This window comes from Akebia trifoliata, chromosome 9, assembly GCF_017979445.1.
Source record: "Akebia trifoliata isolate Shusen 1 chromosome 9, ASM1797944v1, whole genome shotgun sequence".
Classification (NCBI taxonomy): Eukaryota; Viridiplantae; Streptophyta; class Magnoliopsida; order Ranunculales; family Lardizabalaceae; genus Akebia; species Akebia trifoliata.
The window spans coordinates 913,172-929,706 of NC_141383.1; the positions used below are offsets into that span (position 1 = coordinate 913,172).

At 32.5% G+C, this 16,535-nt stretch overlaps 1 protein-coding gene across 1 annotated transcript; it reads right to left on the bottom strand.

Moving 5' to 3' along the window:
- Positions 1 to 8,912: 8,912 nt before the first annotated feature.
- Positions 8,913 to 10,515, bottom strand: LOC147393981 (aspartic proteinase PCS1-like). Its single transcript, XM_086454711.1, has one exon. The coding sequence runs from the start codon at positions 10,450 to 10,452 to the stop codon at positions 9,115 to 9,117; it is 1,338 nt and encodes a 445-aa protein (XP_086310837.1). The 5' UTR covers positions 10,453 to 10,515; the 3' UTR covers positions 8,913 to 9,114.
- Positions 10,516 to 16,535: the final 6,020 nt, after the last annotated feature.

A 16,535-nucleotide genomic window follows, 5' to 3' on the forward strand; every position in this document is an offset into this window, starting at 1 on the left:
TACATGTTTTGTTTGGACATTAAGTCAAGTATGACAACTTGCGTGTTTTCGAGGGTCTTTGCTTTATCATTCCTTATGCTCTTAGGAACAAGCTAAGTGACACATCTCATCCAGGCGTCTTCATTGGTTACCCATTTTATAAAATCCAGTTCTCCTTTTTGTTTGATTTTCTCACTAAAAAGCTTTATAAATCCAAAATAGTGAATATTAATTTGGAAATCCAATGTTGGGAACAGTTTTTAAGTCGAGGCCTCCGGAGAAAATCCATTTTTTTGTTTTACAAGTTCCACACTTGGTTCCATAGTCCACAGGGAATCAAATTTCGGCTTGATCTTTTTGTTTATGTTTTGGGGGGTCGGCCTTGCCGTCCTTACCACACTAGTTTTTGATTTTCCTATGGTAGCCTTTGTTGATCCTGAGGATCAAGGGGAGGTTCCATCTTATTATATGAAATTTCATGTCCATTATTTCGTTTTTTCATTAAAAATATGTTGCTTCCAAGGAGGTTTATAAGATATTGGCACATTGAACCACACCGTCCTTAGTTCAGATTGGTTTGGCTCGATTCTATGGGAAATTGGGTTTAGTTCTAGTTCTTATTTAGTAGAACCGACTTATGTCAAAATTGAACCATGTTGCACCCCTACTAATACCTAGCAAGGTAATCAACCTCACCAAAAATAAAAAATAAACGTATAACACATTTCTCGCCCATATAAAATCTAAAAAGTAGAAAGAGAGAGAGAGAGAGAGGGAGAGACTTTCTATTGGCACCCTAACTTTTACATATTTTCAACCATGGACTCTTTTGTTTTTCTTTTTTTTTAATTATGGTGTGATAAGTAAAAGTTAAGGTGCCAATAGCAGCGCTCACATCAAATCCTTCACAATCAAAATGGTTGAGATGCTAGGGATTCCAAAGAAAAATTTAAACTAATCGTTTTTTCCTCTTACCACAACTGTCTGTTAGATGGAAAGCCTCACCCCCATAAAAGTAGATGGATCCATTGGCGTGTTAGCAATGTGGATCACGAGTAAAACGGAGGTGTGTGTGTCGGGCTTTTTGAAGGGCCCAATTATAAAACCCAAGCTCAAGCTTTTAATTAAATGGGCTTTATGTGGTTTGATCCATTGAAAAGCCCGATTCGTTACTCGCGGAATATCTTTCCGTTACATATGTTAAAACCATGTACATAATTGAATAAAGAAACCAACTTCTTTCAATTAACTCCTATAAGGTTGTGTTTTTAAATATATATATATATATATATATATATATATATATATATATATATAATTAATTTTGTTTGATTCAAATATTTGACTACTCGCATAAAATATAGTTCATATATATAGGATAGGGTTTGACAAACAACATTAAGGGAGCATCGTTGAGAGAAAAAATTTGTCCTATAAGACTTAAAAGATAATTATAGTGAGGAGACCATCCTCACAAACATAGAGATCATCCTCACAAAATCAGACCAAGTAAAAACTTCTAACTCCATTAAAAGTGATTTATAAAATTAATGATAAAGTTTTGACGATCCACAATTCTAAATCACTTTTAATGGGGTTAGAAGTTTCAGATTGGGCTGATTTTCTTTGTCAGGATGATCTCCTCACCGTAGACTTCATCCACACAAAAATCAGCCCATTCCGAAAATTCTAACCCAGATAGGACAAACATTGTTTGCTGAACAAGACCCATATATATATATGGGGTTGGGATCCGTTGACTCATAAGAAAACAGTCTCAATTGTTTTGATACAAAATCCAATAATTAAGATTTATGCGTATCTTGATAACAAAGTTGAGGATAAATTTCAACCATTGGATTTTGTGTTTATATCTCTCATATGTCATTTGCAGATGTAAAAACTTGCACTACTTTAACATTTGTGACGATACCTTGCGATCTCCTCTTGTCATGCTCTTAGGTGTGCCTGCAACAACATCTCTCCGATGTTCAAGTCAGAATCTTAGTAGTAAAAAATAGTGTAAAATTTAGAGGGGGAAGAACTCATATCCTTTTGTGCCTTGCAACTGCATATTTGTAAGGGATTTCTTCTTTGATTCTTCCTAAATTTTCTCCTTGATTTCTATTTGGGTGATTCCATTCAATTAGGGCCTTTCCTTAATTCCTATAAATACAGTTAAACTCCTTACTTTAAGGGATTTGAGACTCTTGAATTTCAATTACAAACCCTTAGCGCTCGGTTGAAGGCAAAGACCGGCTTTTCTACTTTCTCTGTTAATTTGAACGCTCGTCTAAGTTGTCTCGAAATTGCCACGTGTCCCTTTTCCCAAAAAAAAAAAAAAAGCCTCTACACCATCCATTTTACAAGATCCACTGGCATCTACCAATGTTGTAAAAAATATTGAAAAAATAGATGACATTCGGGTGGTTGTTTAAAAATAATTATTAGTTTTAGATGTCCCCTGAATATGTCTGTATATATACATTATAGTTTTTTCAAATATAAACATAAATAAATTCAAATAATTTGACTTGTTTGAGACGAGATGTCTTGAACGAGTCAACTTGGTATCGATAGTGGGCGACCCGAGATGACAAGTCTTTTGAATAGAAAAACAAACTTCTTTCCATCAATCCCAATTTTTAGTGACAAGTCTTTTGATAGCGACAAATGACTCAACTACAATACGATGGATGGATTTGCATGGAAAGATAGCTAGATCCCTAAGTTCATGTTCAAAACACAAGTGTTTGTTTTAGTACATCTTAGGAAAGGAAGGAACACCCCAACTTTCCCTTCTAAGAAACCTGTTTCTTTAATTTTTCTAGGGTTGGCATGTTAGGGAGCAAACCTAGAGAGCCCTCCTTATTGACTCTCATCAAGGCAAGGGTAGGGTGCTTTTAATCAATAATATATCTCTCTAGACAAAGATTTCTTCTCAAATTTTCTATATTCTTAGTGAAAAAGAACAAAAGAAGACTTAAATTAAAGTTGGTGTTTTCGAATACACGCGTGCCCCGGGACACAAACTACAGCTCACTCTCCCCTGTTTTCTTCCAATAAAATTGGCGTTTTTCAACTTTGGTCGTCTCTTTACGGAAAGCGAGAGATTCCATATACTTGTCTGTGATTGGGTTGGCTTCTTCGATGACTGAAAGCGATCTTTGCCAGCTTTTTCTAAGCCGAATTCTCTACCCTCTCCTTCACACTTCGATGACTGAGAGGCTATTTTTTTTGTTTTTTTGCTTTTTTTTCTGTTTTTGTTTTAAATTGATGATGAACCCCTTGACCTTAATATGCTATTTTAGTAAAATGTGATCTATATATTTTATATTTTAGTAAGAGAAACATTTTTCTCATTACGATAATAATATTTTAAATTTTACTAAGAGTTGTTTTGTTCAAATGAATTACCACAGCAATAATCCAACACCACGACCCTCTTAAGTTTCTTTGAAAAGTTCAGATGCAATCTTTTTTTTTTTTTTTTTAAATAATTTCTTTTGAACTTTGATCTAAGACTTTGAAAATGGATGGCTACAAAACTTCCACATATCTCTCAAACTTAAAATTAAAATTTAATGGGAAAAAATAATTTTTTTTAGATTTTCTATTTTAAGTTCATAGAATTTTGTCCTCTACAATCTTGAAGCAACGATCATGTTTTTGGATTTCACAAGATGAGCCCAAGGCAAATTTTTTACTTGACTGTTTTTAATGGACATTTGGGTCAATTTTTTAATATTTAAAACTATGATTTGATGAAGACTTGACAGTTTTGGAAAGAAAAATCAAAGATTGATTACTAAAGATGAAGGTGAGAGCATTTAGGTCATTTTCTCATCAGTTTAATTGAGAAGACTGGCATCAAGGGTTATGTCATCATTTTGAAAACTTAGGGGATCTCTCAAATATTCATCAAAATGTGAAAGGCATTTGGCGTAAAAACATTTTCTCACTTTTTCCCATTTTCAGTAGTTATTATCAATGGCTGTCGATGACGAATTTATTACACTATAGACATTACAGCTCATTCAGTACTGTTTATTTCATTAAATGTTTAGTGGCGTTTTCAACTTTCGTTTCTTTGGGGAAAGTGAGATTTTGTGATTATTCTTAGATTTCCAATTCATGGACCACTCAAGAGAGGACTTTTATTACTTTATTAAATATATATTGACTCATAGTAAAATATAGGATCCTATCTCTTAAAATAGGAAATCTAATATAGATATGTATTATCACTGGTGGTGCAACTCGGTCTGATTCAAATCGAGAATTGAATTAAATTGGAATAATTTTGAGGTGGTTTGGAATAAATTACAATTTAGTTCTGAATTAAGAAAATGGAGAATCGATCAATTTGGTTCAATTCGTAGATCAAATTTGTATAGATCGAACAAAATCGAGAATCGAATTATATTTATTTATTATGAATTATTTTAGAGTTTATTTTTTTGTGGCTAGCAACAGAATTTGTTTTTCGACACTATTATTTGTCGTTATAGTTAATAAATTCTTAAAAAGTTTAAAATTTCTTATAGGGACAATATAAATTTGCTCCTACTGACATCCCGTCATTCTTAAAGCAGTTGCAATCTATATGTTATAAAAAGGAAAAAAAAACCCCATAAAATTCAATTCTTGAACCAAATCGAGAATTAAATTTTATTTATTTATTATGAATTATTTTAGAGTTTATTTTTTTTGTGGTTGGCAATAGAATATGTTTTTCGACATTATTATTTGTTGTTATAACTCATAAATTCTTATAAAGTTTAAAATTTCTTATCGGGACAATATAAATTCGCTCCTACTGACATCCCGTCGTTCTCGAAGCAATTGCGATCTATTTGTTATAAAAAGGAAAAAAAAAACCCATAAAATTCAATTCTCGAACCAAATCGAGAATTAAATTTTATTTATTTATTATGAATTATTTTAGAGTTTTTTTTTTTTTTTTTTTTTTGTGGTTAGCAACAAAATTTGTTTTTTGACACTATTATTTGTCGTTATAGTTCATAAATTTTTATAAAGCTTAAAATTTCTTGTCGGGATAATATAAATCCACCCTTACTGACACCCTATCACTCTCAAAGCAATGGCAATCTATATGTTATAAAAAGGAAAAAATCCGTGAACAAGGTACGTAATTCTTATTCTTTAAATTTCTAACATGAAAATAACTTGGCATCAGAGAATCTTTTATGTCCCGAGTAATTCAGAACTCGAAATGTATTTAAAGGTTTTCACCAAAAAAATAAATATTAGCTACAGTCCATAAAATGAGAATTGAATTTTATTTATTTATTATGAATTATTTTAGAGTTTTTTTTTTTTTTTTTTTTTTTTTTTTTTGTGGTTAGCAACAGAATTTGTTTTTTGACACTATTATTTGTCGTTATAGTTCATAAATTTTTATAAAGCTTAAAATTTCTTGTCGGGATAATATAAATCCACCCTTACTGACACCCTATCACTCTCAAAGCAATGGCAATCTATATGTTATAAAAAGGAAAAAATCCGTGAACAAGGTACGTAATTCTTATTCTTTAAATTTCTAATTACAATGAAAATAACTTGGCATCAGAGAATCTTTTATGTCCCGAGTAATTCAGAACTCGAAATGTATTTAAAGGTTTTCACCAAAAAAATAAATATTAGCTACAGTCCATAAAATGAGAATTGAATTTTATTTATTTATTATGAATTCTTTTAGAGTTTTTTTTTGTGTGGTTAGCAACAAAATTTATTTTTCGATACTATTATTTGTCGTTATAGTTCATAAATTCTTATAAAATTTAAAATTTCTTGTAGGGACAATATAAATCCACCCTTACTGACACCCCATCACTCTCAAAGCAATGGCAATCTATATGTTATAAAAAGGAAAAAAATCCGTGAACAAGTTACGTAATTCTTATTCTTTAAATTTCTAATTACAATGAAAATAACTTGGCATCAGAGAATCTTTTACGTCCCGAGTAATTCAGATCTCGAGATGTATTTAAAGGTTTTCACCAAAAGAATAAATATTAGCTATGGTCCATAAAACGAGAATTGAATTTTGTTTATTTATTATGAATTATTTTAGAGTTTTTTTTTTTTTTTTTTTTTTGTGGTTGGCAACATAATTTATTTTTCGACACTATTATTTGTCGTTATAGTTCATAAATTCTTATAAAGTTTAAAATTTCTTGTCAAGGCAATATAAATCCATCTTTACTGACACCCCATCATTCTCAAAGCAATGATGATCTATATGTTATAAAAAGAAAAAAAAATCCATGAATAAGGTACGTAATTCTTATTCTTTAAATTTCTAATTACAATGAAAATAACTTGGCATCAGAGAATATTTTACATCGTCGAATAATTCAGATCTCGAGATGTATTTAAAGGTTTTCACCAAAAGAATAAATATTAGCTGTGGTCCATAAAAAAATTTTCATATAAATCAGATTTGTAGTTGGTTGCATTTCATGTATAAAAGTAATACTTTTTAAGGAGTTGAGTTGAGGTAAGTGAAGAAGTTAAAGATTGTCACGAGAGTTTCATTTAAAAGACACGTGGCAAGTGCCAACTGCTTGGGTCATGGTTTTGGTAAGAATGTTATTTTGTTTTTGTTTGAGTGACTTAAGTCCTACTGTCCACGTGTGAAGAATCAACGCCACAATATAAGATTTAAATATATTGGAATTTAAATTAAATGGGACAAAAAAATAAAACCTTTGTCATGTCGGGAATAAAATAACTTTTTTTGTGTATCTTTGTCTGTATGAGAGAATATATATAATGTAAGGTGCCTTACTTGTAAAAAGCCGTCATTTCAAGTATCTGACACATAGTTCTTATTAGGAAAATATATATAAAATAACGCTGACCATTGAAGGGCTTGTAAGATATTTTTTGTTACATGGTTCTCTAGAAAATCTTATATTACCACACCATTTGTAATTTTAGTACATCAAATTATGAAATTAAAAATGGTGCTTGGGTGTGAGTAACTATACATTTTTTTTTTTTTTGACATCATCACCCATTTATTTCATGTTGGATATCTAATTAGGTGTGAACAACTCCTCAATCTTTAAAGATGGAGAAATAAATTGAAAGGTTTGTTATTAATAAATGGGTCTTGTTAACGTTTACCATTAGGGCATACATTAAAGTGCAATAAATACACTTAGAAAATTTCTTCGAAATTATATCCAAAGTTTGACCGTAAAGTTCATGTAAAATGCATATGGACCAAACCACCTGAAAAATTCCAAGTGTTAAATACTAATGGATCCTTTAAAGGTAATGTTGGAGGAGAGGGACTAACCATTAGAGATAGCAGAGGAACTACTATAAGGGCTCTTGCTAAAACTATTAATGAGAAGTCAGTTCTTCATCATGAATTGCAAGCCATCCTAAAAGATCTGACCGTGTCAATAAACATAAACATTAACTCTATAAGGGTCAGAGCTAATTCGAAAGTAGCTATTGATTGCATCAATGGGAGTGTTCAAAATGCCTTGGAGAGAAAAAAGAATCATAAAAGCTATCAAAATTAGAACGACTTTATTCCAGATGATCAAGTTTACAATGTATTTCAAAGAAAGTGACTAAACTGTTGATTTTCTAGCCTCATACCTAACTTCATTAGGTAGGATTATGTTGGATCTTATGTACCTCCTCAGAGCTAAATGTCATTTTATGTAAGGATTCATGTGGGCACGTTTATGAAAGGATGTAATCTCCTTTTTTTGATTGGGCAAATTTACGTGATTTGACAATTTGCCTATGTCCACAGAGGAAAAGGGAAAAAAATTCACTATCAATTATAAAGATTACAGATTCCCTACCCATAGTCGTAAGGAATCTCATAGATAAAACATACATAAAAAAAAAAAAAAAATCCTATTCAAAAATATAATATATATTCAAAGAATTCAAGTCAAGCCCACTTCACATTGGGAAAGGTCCTTTTAATACTACCTTACCTCTTGAAATGCAAGCCCAATAAAAATATTAGACATCTCACAACAAATTTTCATAGTAAAAATACGTATCCTTTCCTTCTTTTTTTAATTATTTATAGACGTGGGGTCCCTAGTTGTGTATCTTGGCTTGAATGTATTACTAGAAGGATAACAATATGATAGTGTATGAAAACTTATATGTTATGAGAATTACGAAATGTCAGTCTACATGCGTTATTTGGTCAATGTGTGAGTCTAATTGGTAGACTACTATCTTATTAACTTATAGAACATGAGATGAAATTACTTCAACAAATCATAACGCTCATGAAATGATTTGGTTTCTCAATCTTAAAATTGATTATCTTTGCAGACGTATGATATATTGGATCTTCTCTTGTACAATACCTTTCAAAATCTTGACAATCTTGATAACAAAGACAACTATCTTCTTAATCGATATCATCATGAAATCCGATCTTTCTATACTTTTTTTTAGGTTTGTTTTTCACTCTTGAGTTTATTTCTTTGTCTTTAACCCACACACCGACTTTAAAAACTAAATCCACCAAATTTATATTAATAAATAAAAAGGTAAAACTCATAAAGCAAACACGTCAAATGCTTTTTATAGATTGATTTTGACTTCAACGTAAGTTTAAAATTGGAAGGTACCTCACCGACATGCAAAGAGAGTTGATTACAAAAGATGGTATTTTAATAGATTTTTAAGAAAAAAATTACCATTTCATCCTTCCATCTCATATCTATCAACTCTACATACAAAATACTTAGAGAGCTGCTATTGACACACCAATTTTTACTAATGCAACATCAATTCCTATGTATATCATAGAAAGTATTGCACACATTTGATGCGACGCTAGTAAAAGTTGGTGTGACAATAGTAACTATCAATAATTACCCACCAATAAGAGTATCAAGAAAATATAGAAAAAATGATAAAGATACAAGTAGTTCATGGCACACATCTCGAGGCGTACAAATTATTGTTTAATATCTTCATCATGGAATATCTAGTCAGGATGATTTATACAAGTATTCTATGAAATTGATTAACATATAAACAACTATTCTTCTGCTCCATCATACTAGATATGTTTAATGACGATCCAACGGCTATAAAATAATCTTGTAAACCTCTCTAGATCGATCGGCTACAATCTGCTTCACCAAAACCAACTCTCCTATTTACTAGATCAAATTCCACCCATTTATTTTGTTGATGAAAATTCCCAATAATATTACTCGTCACACCAAGCAAATCTGACCGTCCAATACTCAAACACCCAACCCCACCACCTACATTAGTAAAAACTCTCTCTTTCTTAACTACAAACTCCACTCCTTTCTCAAACTCAAACACCAAATCACCTACCAACCGTCCGATCACCATCACATCACCAACGTAACAAAGATCCAACACTCCTTCGTAAACGAATCCTTTCTTCAATGTGGGCCCCACCACCAATCTCAAAACCTCCTCTCTCACCTTAACGTACGCCTCCTCCACCATAAACGTGTACTCCGAGCCGGAATCTATCATCGTCTGACCAGATCCTCCGGCATCCGGCCGGAAAACTGACCGGGAAATATTTAACTTTTTCCCGCCAATTCTAATCCCTTCCATCCCAACCGTATAAGCCATGGGATCCAAATTCGGCATCCGTTGACTTTGTCCAAAAGTTAATAAGTCAACGTACTTAAAGCTTCCAGAATTCGGATTCTCTCCCAGATAAAATACGCCTGTCGCCGCCGAACTTTTCACCTGACTCCCCCGAATCGGAACGCAGTATGAGAACTTGGAGATTTTAGTTTGAGAAGTAAAAGACAACCGTCCAAGATTCATTCCCAAAATACCCTCATCAGCTGAGGTATCACGAGTGCAACCTAAGATCAAAGGAGGAGTAGTTTGGGAATTTGAGAATGTAATTTTTTCTCTGGCGAGATTGCCCTCGGCTAAAGTACCATCAGCGTAGAAGTAAGAGTAATGGCAGAGACGGTTTTGGTCACAAGAGGTGGGGATGGTAAAATCTGGAATTCTGGGTTTGCAAATAGGGTGATTACAGGGGAGGAGAGAGAAAGAAGAGGAGAGAGAAGGATTGAAGATTGGTGATGTAGGGAGCTTCGCTGGGGGGGCACACTTGATCCAAGATAATTGGCTACCTGTGTCTAAGACCATTTGTTGGGTTTGTGGTGGGGTTCCAATAGGCAAAGAAACGATTAAACCCATAGTATATTTGAAGGAAGATTTGTAGAGAAATGGGTTTCTGTTGTTGGATTTGGAGCCAGGTTTTGGTTTGATGGGTGTGGAGAGAGAGGAGGTTTGGAGATTTGGAGAAGAGAGAGACTGATGAGTGAGAGGACGAGTGACCAGTGGAAATGAGAGAGAGAAGTTTAATGGTTTTAGGGTTTCTTGCGTTGAGAGTGAGAGAAAAGAGAGGATGAGAGAAAAACAGAGGAGAGAGTTGCAGAGAGCCATTAGATAGAGAGAGAGAGAGAGAGAGAGACTTTAAAAAAATTTAAATGGAGGATTTGAGTGGAGTTGGAGATTGGCTTCTACGAATTTATAGGGCGGAAAGCTAATGAACAAAAAACGCCAAAATAAACGCGTTTTTGGATTTCGATAGTTATTATTTTAGAGAGGTCCTGTTAAACGCACATACTTTTACTTATAACACATCAACCCAATATAAAAACCCATATAATTTCTAAGGACTAGTGTGTTATAAGTAAAAGTTGGTGTGCCCAATCACTATTCTTTTATGGTCCATTAATGTGTTAATTTTCATTTTTGGGAGATTTAACTTGTCCCCAAAGGGCATATGTTAAGATGTAGTAAATACGCCTCCAAAATTTATTTTATTACCTAAATATTTTTTTATCTTACCAAAAATACCCTCATGCTTATTTCTAAGGGAGAAATTTTTGCTCAGAGTTTTCGGCCTCAAGGCTCTCCACTGCATGACACATGAAGTCTAATTAGGGTAGTTTTGTAAATTTAGGGATGCCCTTAAGGCATGTGAGCTAATGGGATTGTTTGATCTCGGATCCCATGGATTCAGTGAAGATAAAGTTTGTGAGCAAAAAATAATTTCTTTCCAAATTTTTTTAAATTTTAAATACTTGTTAACATGTTTCCTTGGAGTCAAAAATATCCTCCACACTAGTGTCAGTTAGCTTAGTTGGGAAAGTCTTTGAGTGATGATACTAGATCCTGTCAACATCGAATTATTGAATTCATTAACACAGGTTTATAGATAAAAAAATAAATAAAAAATCCTCTATATCTCTATGTTTTAAAACTGATGGCATGCCCTTTTACCTTCATCTTCTTTAATAAAATGACGTAAAGGCCCTTATGTCGAACTTTTGTCAGTAATTTTTTTTATTTTTCTTTTTAAAACCATTCATCTTTAACCTCTTAACCTTCGTCTTCTGTCTCGAGATTTTATCTACTTTCATGGTCATAGATTTTGTAAAATTCACCGTATAACCAACCAATCGATAGAATCAATTAATTAATGGATTAATCAATGACATTTAACCCTCTATCCTTAAAATTTTATCTTCTTCAACCTTCAAATTTTATGAACAAAGATAAGATGTCTAGCGATGTTGAAGATAATGGATTTTGTAAAGAAACCCGCAAAAAAAAAAAAAAAAAAAAAAAAACATCATTTGTGTAATCTTTGAAAATTTTCTATTGCCAAGCTTATCCCAATTAATTTAATCGAATCTTCATTGAATAATTGGCTAATATGAACTTGGTTAAAAAGTCTACTTCAACCTTTCAAAGTTGAAGGATGGGAGAGGATTTTTTGAGACCAAAAGATGATGAAATTCTAACTAGAGGTTGAAGATGAGGGCATTTAGGTCATTTTTCCATATCTATAAGAGAAGACCGAGGTCAAGGAGTATATCACCAGCTGTGAAACATAGGAAGAGTGTCTTGAATTATTCCCCTAAACAACATGTTTAAATCACCTGCTCTCATATTATAAAAAAAAAGAAAGATAATAATTGAAAAATATTACTTATTTATTTGATGTTCATGGCTTGGTATACAATCTTGACCGTTCACCAAACCTTTCTGACCAACAACAACATACCTAATGTGGGACCCATTTAATTGTAGCTCTTGGAACCGTATATGGGTTACATGTCTACGTTTATGATTCGAGTAGACTAGTGTTTTATAAATAGAAAACTACCCTAACTTGTGCGAGTTGAGTTGAGTCAACTCATTTCTTGTTGACTCAGTTCATTAAAATAATATTTGTAAGCTAATCAAGTGTTAGGCAGACCACAGAAATCAAACAATGATTCCATCAAAAAAATAAGACTGCCGACTAAGCATTCTCCACCACCACATACCCACAAACCGAGCTCTTGATAGGATGATAACAAAGTCACTAAAAAAAATGACTATTTATGTTAGACTTCATGAACACCATGGAAGATGAGACAACATCCATTATTGAGTGATGGTTGCGATGGGTACTGATGGATTTTATCGTCAAAAAATAATGATGATTTAAACATACCATTTTATATTTTGGTCAATATTAGAGATATGATCCCCAATCACAAACTCGTAGATCATTTGCCTTGCAATACACAAGAAAAAGATTTTATAATTGTGTGAAAATGATCTATGGTTTTGTGATACGTAGGGGGGGCATGTTTTTTTTTTTTTAATTTTTATTTTAGCAAATCATTATTCTATAGATATTTCTTGTGTTTTGAAACTGATGATGCCCTTGACGTAGGTTTTGTTGAAGAAATTAATGTAAAATGACTTGAAGGATTTTATCTTTTTCGTATATCATCAAATTATTATAATTTATGGAAAATTATTTTGACCTATTCAACCTCATTTTCAATCCATTATCTTTTATTTTATTTTTTTGATAACCCAAGTATCCCCATAGAGAACAAACGAGACTTGTATCTGGACTTTTCCCAATTCATAGACCATAATCTTATCTAAGGATCAGTCTCGGGACACGTGAAACGCCTACACATCACACGCACTAGGTAAGAGAGGGTGCGCCCTCGTGAATGGCACTTGAGGAATTAATGCTCATACTGAGTATCGAACTCACGACCTATAAGCATTAACCACTTATTAGTCCGAAATCGCCATTGAGCCAATGCCTCGGGTTTTAATCCATCATCTTTATTGTAGTGTAGAAAATCCTTTTTTATTTTGTCCAAAAATATGTTATACTGAAATTTGAAAGAGATAAAATCTTAAGATTTGAGATGAAAGTAAAAGAATCTTTCATCTTCAAACTATTAATTTCTTAAGTAAATTTTCTTCAACTTATACTCAATCTCCCTTCAATACATTGTCTTCAATGTTTTGTAGAAATTTTGGATTTTTTTACTCAAAATTCCATCAGTCTTTTATTTATTTGAAAATCCTAACTTGGTAATAACGTTTGAAAGGTGGAGAAGGTAGAATCTTAAATTTGATGAAGAGGATACAAATTTTCACCCTAAGTTCGAAAATAACTAATTTAGGTGATAAAATCACCTAAAGTTTAAGAAAAGGGCATTTAGGTCATTTTCATTAATCATTCATCGAAGATCTAAGTCAAAAGGGGCATGAAAGTAATTAGTTTGAAGACACAGGGTATCTCTAATATGGACCAAAATAAGGGGTGGTAGTCTAGATCACCTTTTAAATAATTATATATTAAATTTAATAACTATTTTTAAATTAATTAAAATTATATTAATTCTCTAGTTTATCTAAAGAAACGCAATACGTAACACGTGTATTCCAAGCATCTTATCCAACTTTGCTGAGTTTTGAAGTCAAGTCTGTCGAGTCGGCTGGATGAGTTGATATAAACGAGTTTCAGTATTGAGTCAACTCAAAATTCATTGGAGTTGAGCTTGACTCAAGTGTGTTTTGAGTCTAGTCGAGTTTCTCCACAATCTGCGTTTTCGAACCAGTGACATACTCCTTGACCTCTGTCATCTCTTAGAGATTAATAGGGAATGACATAAATGCCCTCATCGCCAACTTATGGGTGATTCGATGTTTATTATTATTATTATTATTATTAAATCCGTTAATTTTGCTTATAATTTTTCATATTAATGTCAAAATTGTTTTAAACCGACTTGGGAGGGTTTGACTCTTTGTTACCCAATTTGTTCATATTAGTCTGAACCAGTACGAAGCAAATCAGTTCGTGGTACGATTTGTATTGGATTCGGGTGAATCACGAACCCACCGAATTTTGGTTGGGTTCGGCAAACCAACCCAATTTATTATTTTTTTTTTCATTTTTCAGATTTAAAATTTAGATTATTTTATTAATTTATTTCAATTTAACTTAGAATTTTTGTAACATTATATAATTGTACCAAGCTAGTGAACCATCTAAAAATCTAGAGCCAACCAAGGTACAAATTATCTCTACCTACCCCTATGAATAGATCTAAGAAATCGAAGCGTGATAGGAAACAAAATATCTCTACCCACCCCTATGAGCCGGGTTTATTCTAGAGTGGCAAACCACGAATCCTAAACCCAAATTCAAACGAAGCGAACCAAGGAACCAGGTAACATAGGTTTGACTTATGAGTCAAATTGAATTTGGTAGAGTAATATAAGACCTTCAATGCGTATCCATACGATCCTAAAATCTGATTTTCAAAACCATGAATTGGGAAATATTTTTTCAAAAAAATACAATTTCCATGTATATGATTTCCTCATTTCAAATGAAAAAAATCGTTTCTCTTGAAAAAACATTCTTTTTGGTCTTGTAGAGGGTTGTATTCTCTCGTCCAACTCATAAGAAAATGATTTTCTCATTGGCATGGAAAAACTCTACCGTTATTCTCTCATGATTAGACATTTATCTTTCTAAAACAAATAATATGAGAAGATCCATTTTCCCCAATAATACTTTCATTGGAAATTAATTTTTTTGAAAACATAATTTCTCTGCAATCATACATACTCTTGTGTAGGGCTGTCAATCGATCGATCTGATAATTATCAAATCCAATCGGTATCGAAATCCAAGACCTCAATCCTGATCCGAACGTGTTGGATTTCGCTATTTCAGGTATGATCCGATCCATAGACTTCCCTAACTCGTACGTGTCCACACCTCACCAAAAGAAATGAAAAAAAAAAAAAAAAAAAAAAAATTTGGTCTTGTTTAGGAAGACAAGAGGGTAGTAGATAAAATGTGATTTGATTCACGGATATAAGTTATAACAATGATGATGAGGTCACGGGCCAAAAAAAAAAACAGTTACACTTTAGGTACATAATTTCACACAACCTTTATGACAAATACGGAAAGATATAAAGCACAATACTTGTCCATCAACACATGTCTTTGTATTAAGGTTTTTATGGGTTATTATGAAAAGAGAAAGGGCAGTTGTCCTCACAGTTAGGGTTGTCGATGGATCGGATACGGTCCGAAATCTGCTCCAATAACCTTGGATACATATCAAGGATTTGGGTTTTGATAAGGATCTGGGTCAACCATGTCACGATCTAATAGGGACTTAATTATATAATGAACCATGTCACGATCTGATAGGGACTTAATTATATAATGCGTTTGATAATATATGAATGATGTATATTTATAGATGGTACAAATCAATAATAATGATCATTATTTATATCGATTTGGAAAAATACGTTGGTTACTATACATTACCAATTTTTTTGGCCTAGTGGCAAGTTGGGCCTTGATAAGCTCCTCATTAGGTCAAGTGTTCAAAACCCCACAAAGCTATAAATTCCTTGGGAGCACCCTCTAGGTTTGGTTGACTCTCGATTTAACCAATTGCACGTAGGACTTTCTGAGGAGGTGGAGTGTGTGATCGTGGATTAGTCTCACCTGAAAGGTGGGGATACCCACGATAAGCAAAAAGAAAAAAATGTAAACGATTTATTATATATTTTGAAAACTTGCTTGGCACTGTAATCTTTCTAGTCAAGCATCCTTATTTAAATTCAAAAATCAATTTTTGTAAATAAATCAAAATGATTATATGTGTTTTGTTACGTTGGAACGGTTATCATTTTTGTAAAAAACCAATAGATACACCCTTTGTTTTGCATAATATATAAAAGTGATCCTTTGTTATGTATGACTAAATTACTCTCCATGATTTTCCCTTAACAAATCATCTATTAAGGACAAGTACATATCTATTATTGCACTAATTTCTAATTTTAATTTTATCAATCCTCAATGTAATTACAAGGTTTCCTTAGAATAATCCAAAATAATTTTTTAAATGAAACTTTCCTTCCTACTACCAAGAAAAACAAATCCAATACAATGAACCAGTACAAGAAGACAATATTTTCATTATGTTTTTAATAATTTTTTTTTTTTTCGAAATTATAATAGAACCGAAACTTGAGCAACTTTATTCCACCAGTGATTTAGATTTGCTCGATAGTGGGTGTCGGAGTAAATCCAAAGATCCAATCAAGTAACATCGGAGCGCAAAAGGATAGAGAGGGATGGGATTTCTCTCACTTTTAGTATAGTGGGCCTCGATGGG

Excerpts from the sequence above, each read along its gene's own strand:
- LOC147393981 (XM_086454711.1), bottom strand. The coding sequence starts at position 10,452 with ATGGCTCTCTGCAACTCTCTCCTCTGTTTTTCTCTCATCCTCTCTTTT.